The sequence below is a fragment of the Protopterus annectens genome, chromosome 1.part2 (genome assembly GCF_019279795.1).
Source record: "Protopterus annectens isolate FY-2018-M chromosome 1.part2, PAN1.0, whole genome shotgun sequence".
Taxonomy (NCBI): Eukaryota; Metazoa; Chordata; order Ceratodontiformes; family Protopteridae; genus Protopterus; species Protopterus annectens.
Window position 1 is genome coordinate 953,648,753 of NC_056727.1, and position 20,711 is coordinate 953,669,463.

At 40.7% G+C, this 20,711-nt stretch overlaps 1 protein-coding gene across 1 annotated transcript in view; it reads left to right on the forward strand.

Annotated features, from left to right (window-relative positions):
• The window catches only part of LOC122792184 (microtubule-actin cross-linking factor 1-like), a gene marked incomplete in the record, with an annotated part of 3,579,694 nt that overhangs the window by 1,874,693 nt on the left and 1,684,290 nt on the right, over window positions 1-20,711 (forward strand). Inside the window, 1 exon segment of the mRNA XM_044059907.1 lies at window positions 13,598-13,663. Within this exon segment, the coding sequence (XP_043915842.1) occupies window positions 13,598-13,663 (66 nt within the window).

Consider the following 20,711-nt stretch of genomic DNA (forward strand, 5'->3'; position numbering starts at 1 on the left):
TATAATCTTGAGTTGTTGGGGTGGGGAATGGGGTGTAAAAGTGCACTGATTATAATATATGTAAAGTTTAGATGTTCTCTTACTTCTGCATAGGAAAATGTTTGGATAAATTATCTCGACTTAATTTAAAAGCAAGTTTTGTGATTAAGTGTGTAGGCTTTAAAAATAAGAACACTGAGTACAGTGAAACGTTTTCCTTTAGCAAATAAATGGTTGGTGTGAGTTGAGAAGTTTCTCTCTGAGGGCAGTTGTACATTCTGTACTTAAGTGTTCATGCAGACAATCTGACTACAGGTGCAGGCAATAAATCTCAAGACTAGGAATTATTTGCTGAGGGAAATGTACAAGGGCAAGCAGCTCAGTAAAAAACAGTTTGAAATTATTGGAAGTGAATAGGAAATAACAGCTTTCCTGGTACCTAAATTATTTAATGCATTTACTAGAACAGTGTGTAATTTAATTTTTTTTTAGCGATGTGAAGTGCACTTTTTTCTTAAGGCTAATGGTTAATATTTTATGAAAGCATACAAGTTGTTTTTCACATCTGAGAGGGGAATAGAGTTAAGACAGGAACAGATGGCAATCAGTGTAAGTAGGAGCACAAGCTGTAACATGCACCTTGGCGTGGAGAACCTTAATTTTAGGTTAGTTAATGATTGTGGTTGCATCTGTCAATTTGGGACAGTTGATCTACTCAGGAGGGTTAAACTTCATTTGAAGATATTCATGGCTTTGTGTGTTTTAAGTTAATAGGATTTGTGTGTGGGGGGGGGGGTTCTCAAGGATTCTCATTAAAAGAAGTCTTGTAAAATTTGACATAGGGTCAAATGGAGATGTCAAGAAGCTATTTAAAAGACTAACCTGCCAAATGTTAGTGAGTACATGTAACACAAAAGTTGGAAATAGACATATTAAAAAGTTGTCATATATAATAGGTGGAAGTAATAACTTCTTATCGTAATGGCTATGCTATCCATATTATTTTGGAAAGTCAGTGACCTCACAGGTATAGACAAAAGTAGAATATTGAATTATATTAAGAAATGCAGAGTGCAGATAGTGATGCTACACAAAATACATTAGGAAAGAAATGAGCGTGTTAATTTGATAAAGAAAAGATTTTAGGATAAATATTGACCAGAACATCAGTGATGAAGGAAAAAGTAAGTAGTTGTACTAATTGCTAGAGGAGCTCCAATAGTGATAGAAGAGGAAAAAATATAATAGTGGTAGATTTGTGGCAGTAAGAGTCTACTGGCAAGGAAGTAGGATTACATTGGCATGTATTTGTATTCCACCTAAAATGCTATTATGGAGCTTAAGAAAATGTTGGGAGAAATAATCAGCATTCATTGGGGAATATTGCTTATAGGTGGGGGCTGGAATTTGATTTGCAACAGTGAGGATATGTCTGGCGACTTAGAAGGGAAATATAAGAAAAGAGGATAGACTTGTGAAAAAATTTTTGAAAATATTTGGTATGGAAAACATGAACTTGGGGAATTTATATATTATTCCCCGATATACGTAAACTGGGCTAGGCTACACTAGACAGAAGTTGTCTTTCAGTGGAACATGTGCATTTAATTGAAAGCTTTGGCACATATTCAATAATTATTTCAGATTATGTGCCAATAAAAACTAAGATAAAAATGCGGGGTAATGAAGTTAAAATGAGACACTGGTGCTTCCCCATCCACTTGTTAAAAAAATGAGGAATTTAAGGAATGGGAGTGGAAATTATTTGAGTTACTAGGTTAGACAGAAATTTCTTAAGAAGTTATATAACTAATGAGTGGCATAAAGTGAAACTAGAGATGTTCTGTAGTCCTATCTCGCCTTCATTCTTACATATGGGTTTGGAGACGATCCTCTACTCTGACTCGGCTGATTACAAAACTCAAAGTCTCTCAAGTTGGGTCGTGGCAAGGTAGATATCCCATAGTGCACTAGTAAGAATCCCCAGATCTTGTTTGCCGTGTCTACGAGTTCAGAAGTGCTCTCTTTCTTGACCGTGGCTAAGTTGGATTTTTCTTCATTATTATTGTTCATAGTGATATTTTTGTCATAATAGTATTAGCTTAGCTTATATAGCTTAGTCATAGTTATTATAGATAGGAATAGTAGTGTGTTTTTTCAATTTGTGAAGTTGTTATTGAGAACTTGTTGGCTGTTGCTTCCGCAGGCCCGTTTTGTTCCCAGAGTGGTATATCCCTTTCTTGCGTATTAGTTTTTGCTATATTTACTCTTCTTAGTGCAGGTCTGTGTTTGGGTTAGGACCTATTCTAATATTGTATTTTTCACTAGAATAGTACTATAATTGATAGCTGTGTGCAGTGTCTTTACTAATTCTTATTAGCTAGTAATTAGCATGTTGTTGAATTTTTGGTAGCTTTTTTCTTGACTTAGCTTCTCCTCTGTTACGGCTAGGTCTGTTTAAGTTAGAGGACCTAGTCCTCTATTAACCTTTTCTGCGCGTTGTTCTTGACAGGGCTAGGCCCGTTTAAGTTAGAGGACCTAGTCCTCTTTTGTTTTTCCTTGTGTGCAGTATTTTTGCAGGGCTAGGCCTGTTTAAGTTAGAGGACCTTGTCCTCTCTTTCTGCCTTCCCTCGTGTTTCTGTTTGAGTAAACATGTGTAAGGATCATAAACCTTCAGGTTAAAAAAGAGTCTCAAATGCTCTCAAAAAATGTTAATAACTGAAGGGCATCGTAATTTTGTTTACTGTCTCAGTACCATACATCTTCAGGAAGCATGTTCTTTCTGTCACTCTTTCAGTTCTCAAGGAAAGGAAGAACAAACGGATCCTGATAGGTCTTCTTAAGCCTTCCTTTGAGGAGGATTTAGCCAGCTCTTCATCCTCACATTCCAGATATCCTTCTTCAAAAAAAGAGAAGGTCAAGTCGGCCAAGAGACATTCTCCCACACTGACTATTTTATCTGGACCTCCTCAGAAAATCTTAAAATTGGACAAACCTACCTCTTCAGCTCCACTGTCCTCTGAGCTGGTCGAGGTTATCAATATCGACACTACAGTGTCAGACCCCAAGTTTTTCAGAGCCGACTACTGAACATTTACCTCTGAGCCAGTCTAGAGAGTTATTGCTGGTCTCCCCAACTCTCAGATCTCCCATTTTGCAGAGATCTAGGTCCCCTACCTTATCATCCAGCTCCTCCAAGAGTCTTTCAGAAGAGGATGTAGAGAGAGTAGTGCTTAGACCCTTGAAGTCGTCGGCACTAGCTAATTTTTTGCTGGCTCCAACCCAGTCAGTTCTGGAGCCATTTAAGGCCATCCTTCCTTTTGCCATTCCTCCTCTGTTGGTCCTTCAAGCCAGAGCTATAGGTGCCACTTGTTATGGAACCCTTGGTTACAGCACCTCTCGTGTCTGTCTTGCAGCAGAGTTCCGCTCCGACACCTTTGGCGCCATCCTTGGTGTCTAGGAGCTGAAGCTCACCAGTCGGCCCCGACAGGAACGCTTGGACCTGGGCTTCTTCGGTTCCGGGCCTACCCCTCGGTGTGTCAGCTAGGCTGAGCTTGGTTCCTACATCTGTCTCGGAGCCAATCGCAACTTCTGTTTTCTCAGAACCGGGACTGTCCTTGAAGCCAGAGAGATCTGCATTCAAGATCATGAGGAGTGCGCTGTCTAGGTCTTCAGCTCTGCACAAGGGTACCAATGCTCTTCCCCCTCAAGCTCTGACCTCTGTCTCAGCACCATCTCCCTCTCTTGGCAGCAGAGACCCACAGCCTCAGGAGCCCCCGTTGGGTGGCCCCCAGTCTTCCGAGACCTCCCCAAATTACCCTTCTGAGGAGCCCGCTCAGAAGAGAACTTGCAAGAGGAAGCATGTAGACTCCACTGATCAGTCCATCACCTCTGAGACTGACACTGAGGAGTCAGAAGGGTCCCCTAGGTCGTCCTCTGATGATATCTCCTTTGTAGATATCTTAGAGATCCTGAAACAGAGAGGTGGCTGGCCCTTTATCACCCCTTCTGATGAGGAGTCAGTGTACCTGAAGGCTTTTGAGTCTCAACCTTCAGCCTCTTGGGTGTCTCCACCTTTTGATGAGTTCTTGGACCTAGTTAGTCGAAAGGTGTGGGAAACTCCTGATGCCGTGGAACCTGTCCCCGGAAGGCCCAACAAATTTCTTTCAGCCCCCAAAGAGAAAGACTTTCTGACTAAAGGTGTGCCTGTAGATGCCATGGTGATGGCGGCAGCCACAAAGAAGGAACTAGCAGAGACTTCATCTGTCCATCCACCAAACAAGGAGTCTTGAATGATGGCTAGATATGGGAAGCGTATCTTCTCTTCAGCGGCATTTACACTCAGATCGCTGAATTACCTCACCCATTGTACTAGGTTTCAAAGAGATCTCCTAAAGGAGCTAGGAGATACTCTCCAAGGTACATTAGTTGAAGGAGTCCCTAAGAAGGTTACTGCTCAGTTGTTCACCTTAAACTCCATTGTTAACTCCTCCATGAGGCTGATATCCTATGCAGCAGATGGTGCAAGTAGGGCAGCGGGTTCAGGAGTTTCCCGTAGGAGACACTCCTGAATGCATTTATGTAACTTTGCTTAGCCCTTCAAATCTACTTTTACCAATGCCCCCTTTGATGGTTCCTCTCTGTTTGGACCAAAGGTAAAAGATACACTCACCAGGTGCGAGCAGGAAGGGAAAACATTTTTCTGTCTGTTCTAGACCATACCCTAAAGGTCAGAGAGGTGGTAAAATGTGGTTCAAGAAATCTCAGAGATTTTTCCTGGACGCACAGGGTGATTCCTCCTTCAGAGGCAGAGGAGGAGGAAGTAATGGTAGACATTGCCCTAGAGGCAGGGGGGGCCCACAAAACCAGGGTGGCCGCGATTTTTTTTTGTGGGTGGTCCCTATCAGCACTCCTGAAGTGGGGCCCGACTGCACTTCTCTGGAGCCAGTCGGGGGTCCCTTATCTTTGTATCCAGAAGCCTGGCACGACATCACCCAAGACAAGTGGGTACAAAGAATAATTAACAGAGGATAACTCTATACCCTTCTCTTTCCCACCCTTTACCACCAAGAAAATCCCAGATGTTCCACCCAATCACAGGGATCAAGCAACCATAGAAGTTCAAAAGTTGCTTCAAAAGGGAGTCATCCAAACCGTCCACACAGACCAGATAGAATTCGGAACTTACTCCAGATTCTTTTTAGTGCCAAAATGAGCAGGGGACTGGAGGCCCATTTTGGACCTCAGCAAATTAAACGAATCAGTGAAGACGTCCAAGTTCCGAATGGTAACACTGCAGTCTATACTCCCTCTGTTAGGGAAAGACAATTGGATGTGCTCCATAGACCTCCAAGATGTGTATTACCACATAAAGATGGACAGAGCATCAAGGAGTCATTTACACTTCCGGCTGGGAGCCAGTCATTACCAATTTCGTGCTCTGCCCTTTGGTCTCACCACAGCCCCCAGGGTGTTCACCAAATGCATTGCATTAGTGACAGCTCACTTGAGATGTCTTGGATTCCAAGTGTTTCCGTACCTGGATGACTGGATCCTGACTGCCACCACCAGACATCTACTTCTACAAGCCAGGGATTCAACCATCCAGCTCTGCAATCAGCTAGGGATTACGATAAATTGGGAAAAGTCTGCCTTGTCACCCTCTCAATATGTGACTTTTATAGGCGCAGAAGTAGACACAGTCACCATGATGGCTTGCCTTCCTGCAGACAGAATACAAAATCTAAGACAACAGATATACAGTCTACTTCCTCTACAAAGTCAAAGCCAAGACAGTGCTGAAACTTTTAGGAACCATGGCCTCTACTATAATTCTAGTTCCTCTAGCCAGACTATATATGAGAATCCTTCAATGGCTACTCTTTTCCTGGTGCTCTGTTCAACAACTGCCCCTGTCTCATCCTGTTCTGTTAACGAAATTTTGCAAAAAGGACCTTTGTTGGTGGATTCAGCCCGATCGACTAATGATAGGGACACCTTTCATTCCTTGCCAACTCATTGCTACTGTGACCACGGATGCCTCCCAGATAGGGTGAAGGGGCATTATCTAGGTAGGACTGTCCAAGGCACATGGCTAGATCATGAGGCTCACTTGCATATCAATGTCCTAGGGATGAGAGCAGTGCTACTAGCGTTGCAAGCACTTTACGACTTTCTTCCTCTAGGGACGATAGCAATCCAATCAGACAATATGTAAGTGGTATGGTATATAAACAAACAAGGAGGAACCAGATCCTACCCCCTATGTTGAGAGGCTCTTCGTGGTTGGCAGTGGGCGATTTCTTGCCAATGCTTTCTAGTTGGAATGCATGTCCCAGGAACAGCCAATGTGATAGCCGACAAGCTCAGCAGGGCAATCTTGATGTCTCATGAGAGGTCTCTGAATCAGAAAGTCGCGGAACAGATTTTTCGCAAATGGGGACAGCCTTACTGTGATCTGTTTGCCACTCCAATCAATGCCAAGTGCATCAGCTACTTCTCCCTTACCCCCCCCCCCCCCGGGGGAGACACTGAGAGACTCACTTGTTCACAATTGGCCCTCTGGACTTCTTTATGCATTCCCTCCCTTTCCGCTGATATTGAAAGTGATCCGGAAAGCAAAGACCTTGGGAAGCAGAATGATTCTTATCACTCCTTACTGGCCTTGTCAGATTTGGTTCCCCTTTCTCGGGCCTCACCTTCTGGACGATCCATGGACTCTGGACCCAGTACCAGACCTTCTGACACACATAAGGCACCTTCCACCCCTGCCTCCACACCCTCAGCTTGACAGCATGGCTGTTCCACTTCCATCCATAGTCAGGCTTCATGATTTCTCACCTGCAGTTACTTTTATCCTCACGTCTTCCCACAAGCCTTCTACAAGAAAATTATATGCTAGCAAGTGGGAAAGATTTTCTCTCTAGGCAAAAGATAGAAACATAGATCCTTACACAGCCTCCATTCCTTTAATGTTAGAATTCCTAACTGAACTTTTTCATCAAGGATCAGCTGCTGCTACAATTAGAGTTCAATTGACAGCGATCTCCAATTTTCATTTGGGACAACATGAACCTAATCTTATGGCTCACAGATTGTGTAAATCTTTCCTAAAAGGCACTACTTTGCTGAGACCTCCCTTTCAGGAACCTATATCTCCTTGGCATCTAAATTTCGTTCTGTCCAGACGTACTTCCCCCGCCTTTTGAACCCGCACATACTTGCGAACTGAAGTTCCTTTCATGGAAGACAATTTTTCTAGTAGCTGTTACATCCACCAGAAGAATGTCAGAGTTACAAGCACTGTCAGTCAAACCTCCTTACTTGATCTTTCATAGAGACAGAGTTTCCCTTCTTACAAATCTGTCATCCATCCCCAAGGTTTGCTCTCAATCTAATTTGAATCAAACTATCGAACTGCCATTCTTTTTTCCTAATCATTCAAACAGTGCAGAATATGTGTTTCATCAACTTGATGTTCACAGACAAGGTTCTATCTACATAGAACCAAGGAACTTAGAAGATCAGACCAATTGTTTGTATCTTTTTCTGAGACAAGAAAAGGTATGCCAGTGTCTAAGATTACATTATCAAATTGGGTTTGTCACATGATCGAAATGCAATAACATTGAACACTGTAACATCGAACTTATAACCGTGAAAACTGAAAACTCCGAAAGCTGAGAACAGAAATTTTTTTTCCCCTGGGAAAAAAAATCGCTGTTCCAGCACAAAGCACACAAACACTACTATGTCTAATGTGGGGGGCTTCACCCCCCTACTTAAATATACCAACTCCGAGATCACACAACAGTGGAGAAAATAGCAAAGCCGTGGAAACGGCCCACTGAATTCTTCCCCTAGGAAATAATTCGATGTTCTGCGGCTTCGCTGTTCTCAGTCTTCAAGGTTTTGGGTTCAATATCATAACATTCGAGGTTTTGCAACTTCGATGTTATGATATAGACCCTGTCAAATTGGATTTCAAATTGTATTTTGTTTATTTACTCTTCTAATGGCAAGGAACTCCCGTTTAAAATTAAAGCTCATTCTACCAGATTGATATCCACATCTGCTGCTTTTCAAGCCAGAGTCCAAAGGGACTGTATATGTGCAGCAGCAACTTGGGCTACCCCTCATAATTACTCATTACAAATTGGATTTGGCCTCTAGGGGTAGAGCCTCCTTTGGTTCCACGGTTCTTAGGAGTATATTCCCATGAGCCACCCAAGAAAAAGGTGCTAGGGACGCTGTCCCATATGTAAGAATGAAGGTGAGATAGGACTACAGAACATAAAGAAGTTATGTACTCACCATAACGTTCCATGTTTGTAGTCCATCTCCCCCTTCATTCTTACAAACCAACCCACCTACCCCTGTCCATGTATCCTTGGGAGGATCTGGAGATAAGATAGTATTTATCTTCTGTAGGGTGGAGACCTTTCATTTTTGTTGTTCCTTGTGGAAATACTTTCTGTCACTTTTTAGACAGCAGGAAAACAAGCTCTGAGGATTCTTGCTAGTGCACTGTGGGATACCTACCTTGCCACTAGCCAACTGGAGACTTCGAGCTTTGCAATCGGCCGAGTCGGAGCTGAGGATCGGCTCCAAACCCATATGTAAGAATGAAGGGTGAGATGGACTACAAACATGGAACTTTATAGTGAGTACATAACTTCTTTTTTTAAAAAAGGTAGAAATAAAAGAAAAAGAAATGTGGTTAAGAAGTAACATGAATTATTGTGAGAGGCTGACAAATGTGAAAGTTTAGGGAATAAGGGTAATCTCACAGAAAAATGGGCATAATTACAGAGTGTTAAATAGAAAATAAGGAAACCTCTGGGTAATATGCATGGGTTTAGAAACATTGCTGTCAAGTAACTGTTGTTTGATAGCAACTCCAAAGCATACAAACTTTTAGCACAACAACCAAAAGTAGAAAGAGTTGTTGACAAACGTATGGAGCTTATTAGAAGAAAAATAACCAGAGATCCTATAGAGGTATCTGAGATACGTTAGACATTTTATGAAAACTTGTATAAAGCAGAGAAATGTGGAAATCAAGAAAGAGCACAAATGGAAACTATTAATAGAAGACTTAAGCATGCCAGAGTTAAAGGTAAATGAGGCTCAGCAATGATTAGTTAAGACAAGTGGAGATGAGAGAAAAATTGTGACGAATAGTCAATCTGCAGGAAAGTCTGCAGAAATCATATTCCTGTGGAAAGTTGTAAGCTAGGAGGGAGGAACGTGATAAAGATCTTGGAAGGTTTTGTTTAACAGTATTTTAAAAGAAAATAGATGCACCAGCATCTTGGAAGAAAGCTGTGGTGACTGCAATACCTAGAGACAGTGAAGGCCCATCAGGCCCAACATTATGTTGGCCATTTCAATTTTAAACTATGATTATAAAGTGTTTATGTCTATAATAGCTAACCGATTGGCTAAGGTGTTGCCAAAACTGACAGAAATAGATCCGTATGGTTTTGTGGAAGGGAGACAAACATTTGACAACAAATAGAACAGTGATGATCCAGAGGGAAGCAGAATGTAAGAAGATACTGTTAGTGTTGGTGAGCCTTGATGCAGAGAAAGCATTTGATAGAGTAAGGTGGGATTTTGAGTAGAACAAGGGAAGCATTTGCTTTTCCTGATCCAATAATAAGGTTAATTAGGAAGGATGTATGAGGGATTGGAGGCAAGAACTGAAGTGGAAGGGTTCCACCCTGATAGTTTGTGTCTGAACAGAGGAACCAGGCAGGGGTGTCCTCTTTCCCCTTTATTTTCTTCATATTTAGAGCCATTGGCAAAGAAAATAAGGGACTCTGAAGTTCAAGGGTGTAACTGGTAAGGTAAACAAGAAAAATTGACTTTATTTGCAGGCAATATTATTTTGTACCTGATAAAACCTGAAAAAGGACAGCTCGGTGTTGTGAAAATTCTGAGAAAGTTTCAAGTCTTTTTGGGATACTAAATTAATAAAGACAAAGGTTATAGCTGTAAATTGTGTACCCACACATGAATTGATTCAGTAGTACACATATTTATGGGTACACTATAAAATGAAGTATTTAGGAATATGGATTAAAAAGGATTTTGTTATGGCAGCTAAGGATATATTGAAAGAGACTAAGCAAAAATAGTTTAAAAATTGAGAAACTGGAAGTTCTTGTTTATGGATATGGATAGCAAAGATAAAGGCAGTAAAAATGTTTTTAGTCCCTTTAGTTTTATATCCAGGAAAAGTATACTTTTCTTTGTCAACCAGAGGAGAAGTTGTGGATAGCAATTAATAGAGTTGAACGAAATTATCTGGGAGGGGGAGAGGGCAAGGTTGAAGTGGGATAAGCTGATCCTTTCACTTGACCAGGGTAGTTTAGGACTACTTGATTTGATGGATATTTTAGTGCTACTCAGTTAAGACTCATATACATAACACAAACAGAAGGTCATAATTCAAAGTGGAAAGGGGTGAAATAGGCAAAATTCAAAAAAATAAGAAGAGTGGGATTTTCAGTGCAGATTCTTAAGGAGACTAACAGCCGCGTTGGTGGTGCTGCGGTAGCGTTGTCGCCTCACAGTTAGACATTGCCCGTTCGATTCTCAGAGCGTCTTCTGTGTGGCGACATGCATGAACGGGCATTCCTTCGATGAAGGTTGTGTGTTAGGCCTGACAAGCCAGCACGTAAAACTGTACTGCCAATCATTAGCGGACCGGAGTTCCGCTTTGGCGACCACTAACCAGGAAAAGCCGAAAGACCCAAACAAACAAACAAACATTCTTAAGGAGACTAACAGCTGTACAGAATATTATATTCATAAAGTAGCAGAAAGTATTCTAAGCACTAAGCCTGCACAGAAATGGAGAAAGGAGATTGGGGGTAACTGCAATTATGGGTACAGAAAATAGGTAAGAGGTGGCTGAAATTTACTGGATAAAATCGGCATACAAAGTATGGTATTGGGAGCAAGCAGCATGAGAGGGGAAAGCTAATGGAATGGGAAGAGACCAAGAATACATTTGGACTGCAGGCCAGAGACTGCCTTCCCTATCAGGGATTGATATCCGAGTATATGCCCAGAAAAAGGGATAGGAGAATATTAAATGAAAGACCTACTCTGACAGAGCTCTTGGCTGAATCTAGAACAGAAGCTGCTGTTGAAAGAGGGGTAATTAGTAAGGCATATGTAACAGTATGATAACTAATCAGAGGAGGTTAGAAAATATTGGGAAGAGAGGTTGGATAAGTAATTCACAAAGAAACAATTGGAGAACAGAGGGATGGCTCTCAAGTATGTATTAGAGTTTAGAAGATTTAGGTTTTTTGCTCTGAAGTGTTTGCATAGGTATTTTTATTCCCAAAGCACATTCCAAGGATTTTTTCCCTCGGGTAAATAACAAATGTTGGAGGTGTGATAGGGAAGAAGGCAGTAACTGGGACATATACTTTGGAAGTATAACAAGGCGGCAAACTTTAAAAATTTTCTACAGTGTACTCTGTTAGAAATATTGGGTGAGTAAATTGGTGTAGCTAAGGAAATGATTCTTCTAAGCTGGGACACTGTATGTGGAATACCTAGATGTAGTTTAATTCTGGTGCCTGCCAAAAAAGCAATTACTAAAGACTGAAATCAAAGTCTAAAATGAAATATTGATTATTGTAACAGAGATAAAATAACTGGAAGAGGGATCTTTCGAAAAGGGTTAGGAACAAGTTGCACAGAAAAAAATGGAAATTATGGCAACAATACATGCAGAATAATTTTTTGGAGGAGGAGGGAGGTTTAAGAGAACGCAGGAATTGAGCAATTTATGTAATGTTGGGTTAACGATAGTTATACAAAAGAATGTATGCAATGTATAATGTTTGTGACTGGGAGCATGTTAATATGGTTTTTCTTTTATATAAATGTATGTTTGCCTGTGTCTTAAATGATAAGTCAGCAAAGGTGTTAATAAAAAAAATGTTTGGACTAGGCCCTACTTAGCCACCACTGCAGTCTGTAGGTTTAACACATGTCTCAAAGTCACAGTTAATATTTTATTATTCCCAGTTCATAAATAGGGAATGTGTGTTTTAATATCATTTATGCTTCTCTAGAAAGAATCCTTTTTGATTTGCTCCCAGTCTAGTCTTTATGTAAGACTAGTTCTGGATGATGTATACTTTTCTGTCATTACTTTGAATGCTTACGCTTTCCCTTTACTACTCATTTCTGTGGTAGGTAACACTTTAGTTAATATCGAAGATGATGTTTTTTTCTGCATACCACTTTACATTATGTGCTGTCCTTAAAATCCACAAGACAGTAAGTACTGCATTAAGCATTGAAGAATGGTGCATGAGTAGGGGTGGTTACTTTGTGTTGTATCTTTGGCTACTTGCATAATTCCTGCTCTGTTTAATGTTTTTCACTTTGGGTCTGTGTGCATTAGCTGCTTCTTTAAAGTGAAATTTGGACAAAGTGGTTACTTTGCTTGCAGTCCAGAGGATCATTGAGGATCATTGAAGAGCAAAGCCCAAATTCCCAGCTGTCCCAATGCACCATCTAGTTAAGTAACTTAGTCAAAGTTACACAGCTGCCAATTAGGGGCTGAAGGAATCAAACCCTAAATCACAGGAACTACAGTTTACAACTTTAATCTAGTGCACCAACTGTTAGACAGGCGTTTGAGCTGACTGAATTACAGTATCATTTATTTCAGCCTCATCTTATCAGACTGTGAGAGTAGTAATGGTGAACAAATGTTGCTGTAGCTCATTTCCACACCTGAGTGAGTAAAACAGCATCTAACATTTTGAAGTAAAACCTTAAAAATTGCAGATTAAAAATGTATACATTTATCCGCTGTTACATGTGTAATGAACCTTTTTGATGAGGATCTTTTGTACTTTCCAGCAGTTTAATTATAGCTGTTCAGTTTTGATTTTTATTTACTTGGTACCTGATTAAGACCTTTCTTCGACATGATTTCAACCATTAAAATCCAGTGACACAACCCTAGTGTACTAAATAATGCTGTATTAAGATTGAGAAACAGGCCATCAGCTAAAATTCACAAGGGGAAAAAGAAACAAAAGAAATATCTACAAGCACAAAAATAGTTTAACAGCAGCAAAAATGAGCTCTAAAAATAACAGTAATGAGGGAGCTAACATAGAAACATAGGTGGGTGGAGATGAAAAAAAGACATGGTATATTTTTTCCTCATCAGACAAAAGCACTCTGTAATATGTGGCTTTGTCAGCTGGTCTGTGTGCATACAAATTAGAAACAGCGGGTTTTGGCTGATAAAGGCTTTGTGGTTGTGCACAGCTTGCCTAGAACCTGTTTGAAGTGGGAAAGGTTAAAAACAAATAGCTTATACAGTTGAACTCAAATTTAACTGAAGTGGAAAGTGTCAGATTGTGCGTGTGTGTGTGTGTGTGTGTGCGTGTGTGTGTGTGTGTGTGTGTGTGTGTGTGTGTGTGTGTGTGTATACTAAGCAAAAGCTTTCCAGTATGTTTATCTATGTAGTTTGTTTTGCTAGTTACTTGCTGATCTGCTTTTGTTGCATGTTGCCTCCTAATGTTCTTGTGTTGTCCATGGTTTGTTTCCCCTGTCCTTTTTGTCCCAGGTTTTGTGCTGTCCAGTGCTGTGGGAATGCCTGCTGCTAGCACAAATGGATACCACACCTGTAAAGGTGAGCAAGAATGCTTAATTTGTGTTGTCTAAATCAGTTTTTAAGGCATGCAAAGAAATGTCAGTTCTGTATGTATTTAAAGTAGTCCTAGATTTTCAAATGAGTTATATTTATGCACTGAACATTTTTTTCATGTTCTCTCACACGCTAGATAAATGTTTATAAAATTAAATTTGCTTGCCTGTGTGCTTCGATCAAATGATAGGTCACTTGTTAGTGCAGTACATATAAATTACATTTTAAGTATTTATTTCACATCTGTACTGGAGATGTTTCTTGCTGACCATACTAATGTAACTATAGAGTTTTGGTGAAAATAAAAGCGGTTTGTTTTTCAACTAAGTGGTTCTTTTGTTGATCTTACACTTACATTGTTGAAATATGAATCTGAATGAAGTTGTGGAAAGAGAGAGAGAGACTGGAGTTTGTGGACAGCAATAATAGCTTTATGACTGTTTTATTAATACCAACTGTTTCTAGCTCAGTAAATACAGATCATTGACTATTACTAATGCAGAAAGGCTAAACCGAGTTAGTAGTCATGCAACTAAAAATGCCTTTGAACCATAACAACCTCTTCTTCTTCTTCTTTTGGCTTTTTCCCGGTTAGGGGTTGCCACAGCGGATCACCTTGTCCGCACATTGAATGGCAGTGGAGTTTTACGGTGTCGAGTTGCCAGCCCGGCGCCCAACCTTCCACAGAAGGCACACTCACATGCACACCTAGGGCCAATTTAGAGTGTCCAATCCACCTGCAGCATGTCTTTGGGATGTGGGAGGAAACCGGAGCACCCGGAGGAAACCCACGCGACCACAGGGAGGACATGCAGACTCCGCACAGAAGGCACCCCAGCCGAGGATCGAACCAGAGAACCTCTTGCTGTGAGGCAGCAATGCTAACCACTGCACCACCGTGGCCGCCCCTTTGAACCATAACAACCAATTAGCGTCATTTCCAGTTAAATGCTTTTTTTTCCATAAGATCTTAGGAAACTATATAGTTGTGTCTTTTGGCTTTTCCCAGTTAGGGGTCGCCACAGTGGAAATCCGGTCTGCTAATGATTGGCAGTCGATTTTTATGTGCCAAGTTGCCAGCCCTGACGCACAACCTTCAACAAAGGTATGCCCATTCATGCATGTCTCCACACAGAAGACGCTCTAGCTGAGAATTGAACTGGACAGCGTCTTACTGTGAGGCGACAACGCTACCGCAGCACCACTTCTCTAATTTGCTGACGGTTTAAATTCATTTGTGGAAAAACCTAGTTAGAATATCTCAAAATATTCCATACACATTGTTCAGTCCTCATGCATGGTGAGCTTAAAACTTACACCAATGATTGTCCATTTCCCCTTGCATAAGCCCTCAATAATTACTAATATATATAGCTACAGTCCAATCCTGACATTTGCAATATAATTATAGGTTCATAGGTGTGTACTAGGCTAACAAACACAAGGGCCTTTTTTAAGACTCACCATGCATCCCAAATCTTTGACAAATTCTGGTACCATTGATCAGTGTAAGTAGAGGCTTGGGAGATAAAACATTTATAAGCAGGGGCCTGGGAGATGAACCATTTACACATTGCCTGTGTCCATTAGAGACATGGGTGCCAAACCAAGGATGAATTTCCTGTTCCCCATACAATAGCCCATGTTACATTTGGATTGGGTTAGGGAGGAATGCTGATTCACATGGATGTGGAGCCTGTTCCAGAGAAGGGTTATTCTCTGGGATACATACCCCTCTCTCTAGCAAGTACTGTTTATATCTCATATAAAGTTTAAGTCTTTAGAATGGGTAATTCTGGTGCTGATTGTTTAGCAGATATGCAGGAGCTCCATCAGACTGAGGTCTGACAGTGCCTTCTATGCCAGGTATACATCTCCCCTCAACAGCCTGTAAGAGACAGAATACAGGGATAGGCCCTTGAGGCAGTCTGCATAGGACATGCTGCTTACACCCTGTATTCTTTTAGTGAGGAACCTTAGTGGACATTCCAGCTGTTGGATGTGCCTGGTTAGGTGCATACCAAAGGGGGCACTGTACTCAATTACCAGTCTGATGACTACTGAATACAGTGGAGCGGTGACTTTCTTGGACCTAGATTCCATACCTTTGTTTGCAAGTTGCACAACATAGAATGATTTTATGACTACTGTAGACACGTGATGATCAAAAGCTAGATTACTGTCTATGTATGTGCCAACATCCCTGACTATTGGGTCGACTCTTATGGGTGTGTTGTTAATGTGATAGTTTCCAGGGATGGATGACATCCCAATGGAAACTGTTATGCATTTCTTAGCATTTAGTTTTAGTCTATGGTTCTGACATGTTATTTGTCTGTGTAAGCCCTTCCCAATGAACATTACTGTCAGTGAGGGATTCTATGACTGCTCCTAATGTGCAATCATCTGCAAATTCAGTCTGCCAGATGCCTTTAACACTGGCCCTGACTTCAGAGAAGTAAGTACCCAAAAAGTGTGGTCTCAGGACCAATTCCTGAGAGTCTTCACTTGTGACTGGCCTTGTTGTAGAAGTGGACTCCCGAAATCTAACTTCCTGGGTCCTAGCTATGACCCAACTGGCTGTCCACCAGGTGGCATACATAAGGGTTTGTAACTAACCTCTTGAGTTTGTCAACAATGCCTGATTGAGGTATTGTGTGAAATGCCTTGGCCAAGTCAAGGTAGACAATGTGAACCATTTTGCCATAATCTGTCGTGTTGGTGACCTTCTCAAAAAAGTCCATCAGGTTACGTAAGCATAACCTGCCCTTGATGAAACCAAACTGAGTTGGGTCCAGTGTCTGGAGGTTTCCTATGTCATTTATTGATGATTTCCATGATAATTCTTTCCTTGACTTTGCACATGAGACTAGTGAGATGTGTGGGTGTGTAGTTTTTAGGGTCTGTAGTTCTCCCATTTTTGTGCAAAGAGATTACTGTTGCTGTTGTCCATTCATGAGGCATATGAAGCCTGTTTGTAGACTAGAGTTAAATAACAATTCCAGACAGCCTGATAGGTCATGCTTCATTCTGTTTAGAAGGTATCCTGGAATATTGTCTGTGCCCATTAATGAGGTGTTCTTGGCCTTAGAGAGCTTTGAAGACCTGTTCCCTAGTTGCTACTAGGGGGAGTTATATTTGATGGTATTTCCTTAGGGGAGGCTGAGTGGAAGAGAGAGATGATGTTAGAGCTGAATTTGTCTTTCAATAGGTTTGCTACATCTTCTGGCTCAGTATAGGTGGCTCCATTAACAGTGAGCTCTGCACAACATTATGTGTATTGCCTTTGATGTTTGAAAATAGCTAAAGAATGTCTTGTGGTTATCCTTGGCCTAGGAGGCCAGATTTACCACAAATGTTAATTTGATAGACTTTTTGTCTTGTATGTTGTTTTAGTTTGATGAGAGTACTTTATCATGCTGGGTGCTACACCTGCTAATTTATGCCATGATTTTACTTTCTCTGTTATACAGCCTATTGATGTGATTCCAGCAGGGTGGCTTGTGTTTTGAGTTAGATCTGTACTTCTTCGTAGTGGGTTCAGCTGCATCTGTGCAGCTATTAACATGCTTATATAGGGTTTCTGTGAACAGATCCATGTAGGCAGAAGTGTTCTCAGTGTTTATGGAGGCTTGCAGTTTTGCCATACTTAATAGTAGAAATATTACCTTAGATTAACTCTGAACATTTCAGGGTTAGCAGGCGTTCTGGGTTTTATTTTTTACTTCAAAGGAGATTATTTTGTGGTCTGACCTTACCAGAGAAGACATTACACTGGTGGCTATGCAGCACTCTCCCATATTAGTGAGGACCAGATTCAGTATGTTTGCATCTCTTGTCAGCATATCGACAGTTTGGTGCAGGGAGTTTGTGTTAACAAAATACAGGAATCTCTGTGCCTGCACATTTGGTGTTGTATATGATTCCCTGTTGATAGTGGGGTAATTGTAGTTGCCCATGAATATGTAATTAGGTTTGAATGGTGAGTGTTTCCAATAAGTTTAAATACATGTTATGGGTTTCCTGGGTCGTAGAGCGGGGCCTGTAGCTTGCAAGGAAGTGGTATGAAAGTTTGGGTATGTTGATTTGAATGTGGAGATGCTGAAATGCCTCAAGGCTGGTCAAACCAGGCAATGTATATTTATTTTGTAAATTGAGACACCTCCACCTTTAGTCCCTGTCTGTATAGTAGCTCGTCTAAGTGTATGGAAGATATTTTAGCCTTGCACTGCCGTTGAGCTGTCTGTGGCATTAAACCACGTCTCAGTGACTACACAGATGTTAGCATCTTCTACGATGAGGGGAGCTTGTAAGGAGTGGAGTTTCTTGTTTAGACTACTAGCATTGAGCAGTAACACCTGTAGATGTTCTTGGCTTTAATTTGTTGTGTAAGAAGTACTTTCAGCTTGGCTTTGCCCTAAAAATGGCTCTATGGGGAGGACAGTTTTTCAGCTAATATTTGAAAGCCTAGAGGAGAGAGGTGCAGTCCATCCCTGGCAAAGCAGCTGGTCTATTGACCATTTCATTCCATGCTGACAAGTATCGCACCCCCTTAGAATGACACCAGAAATTAAGCCAATTATTAATGTCAGTTGTGGTGGTACAGTGGTAGCATTGTAGCCTCACAGCAAGAGATTCTCCTGTTCGATTCTCGGCTGGAGTGCCTTCTGTGTGGAGTCTGCATGTTCTCCCCGCAGTCAGATGGCCTCCGAAAAACATGCGTGAATGGGCATGCGTGCCTTAGCTGAAGGATGGGCGTCGGGCTGGCAACTCGGCACCATAAAAATCAACTGCCAATCATTAGTGGACCGGAGTTCCACTGTGGCAACCCCTAACTGGGAAAAGCAGAAAAGACAAACATTAAAGTCAGTCATCTTCTGTTCGTATTGTGACATCATCATTGGAGAAAGTAAAATTAGTCACAATTCACTGTAATCTTCAACTTCCTACATTATACTTGCTAATTTTTTATATTTATTCCCATTTTGTTTTACAGCTGTACAGAATATTATATTCATAAAGTAGCAAGAAAGTATTCTAAGCACTAAGCCTGCACAGAAATGGAGAAAGGAGATTGGGGTAACTGCAATTATGGAATTTGTACAGAAAATAGGTAAGAGGTGGCTGAAATTTACTGGATAAAATCGGCATACAAAGTATGGTATTGGGAGCAAGCAGCATGAGAGGGGAAAGCTAATGGAATGGGAAGAGACCAAGAATACATTTGGACTGCAGGCCAGAGACTGCCTTCCCTATCAGGGATTGATATCCGAGTATATGCCCAGAAAAAGGGATAGGAGAATATTAAATGAAAGACCTACTCTGACAGAGCTCTTGGCTGAATCTAGAACAGAAGCTGCTGTTGAAAGAGGGGTAATTAGTAAGGCATATGTAACAGTATGATAACTAATCAGAGGAGGTTAGAAAATATTGGGAAGAGAGGTTGGATAAGTAATTCACAAAGAAACAATTGGAGAACAGAGGGATGGCTCTCAAGTATGTATTAGAGTTTAGAAGATTTAGGTTTTTTGCTCTGAAGTGTTTGCATAGGTATTTTTATTCCCAAAGCACATTCCAAGGATTTTTTCCCTCGGGTAAATAACAAATGTTGGAGGTGTGATAGGGAAGAAGGCAGTAACTGGGACATATACTTTGGAAGTATAACAAGGCGGCAAACTTTAAAAATTTTCTACAGTGTACTCTGTTAGAAATATTGGGTGAGTAAATTGGTGTAGCTAAGGAAATGATTCTTCTAAGCTGGGACACGGTATGTGGAATACCTAGATGTAGTTTAATTCTGGTGCCTGCCAAAAAAGCAATTACTAAAGACTGAAATCAAAGTCTAAAATGAAATATTGATTATTGTAACAGAGATAAAATAACTGGAAGAGGGATCTTTCGAAAAGGGTTAGGAACAAGTTGCACAGAAAAAATGTAAATTATGGCAACAATACATGCAGAATATTTTTTGGAGGAGGAGGAGGTTTAAGAGAACGCAGGAGTTGAGCAATTTATGTAATGTTGGGTTAACGATAGTTATACAAAAGAATGTATGCAATGTATAATGTTTGTGACTGGGAGCATGTTAATATGGTTTTTCTTTTATATAAATGTATGTTTGCCTGTGTCTTAAATGATAAGTCAGCAAAGGTGTTAATAAAAAAAATGTTTGGACTAGGCCCTACTTAGCCACCACTGCAGTCTGTAGGTTTAACACATGTCTCAAAGTCACAGTTAATATTTTATTATTCCCAGTTCATAAATAGGGAATGTGTGTTTTAATATCATTTATGCTTCTCTAGAAAGAATCCTTTTTGATTTGCTCCCAGTCTAGTCTTTATGTAAGACTAGTTCTGGATGATGTATACTTTTCTGTCATTACTTTGAATGCTTACGCTTTCCCTTTACTACTCATTTCTGTGGTAGGTAACACTTTAGTGTCTCGAAGATGATGTTTTTTTCTGCATACCACTTTACATTATGTGCTGTCCTTAAAATCCACAAGACAGTAAGTACTGCATTAAGCATTGAAGAATGGTGCATGAGTAGGGGTGGTTAAATTTTTTTTTTGTGTTGTATCTTTGGCTACTTGCATAATTCCTGCTCTGTTTAATGTTTTCACTTTGGGTCTGTGTGCATTAGCTGCTTCTTTAAAGTGAAATTTGGACAAAGTGGTTACTTTGCTTGCAGTCCAGAGGATCATTGAGGATCATTGAAGAGCAAAGCCCAAATTCCCAGCTGTCCCAATGCACCATCTAGTTAAGTAACTTAGTCAAAGTTACACAGCTGCCAATTAGGGGCTGAAGGAATCAAACCCTAAATCACAGGAACTACAGTTTACAACTTTAATCTAGTGCACCAACTGTTAGACAGGCGTTTGAGCTGACTGAATTACAGTATCATTTATTTCAGCCTCATCTTATCAGACTGTGAGAGTAGTAATGGTGAACAAATGTTGCTGTAGCTCATTTCCACACCTGAGTGAGTAAAACAGCATCTAACATTTTGAAGTAAAACCTTAAAATTGCAGATT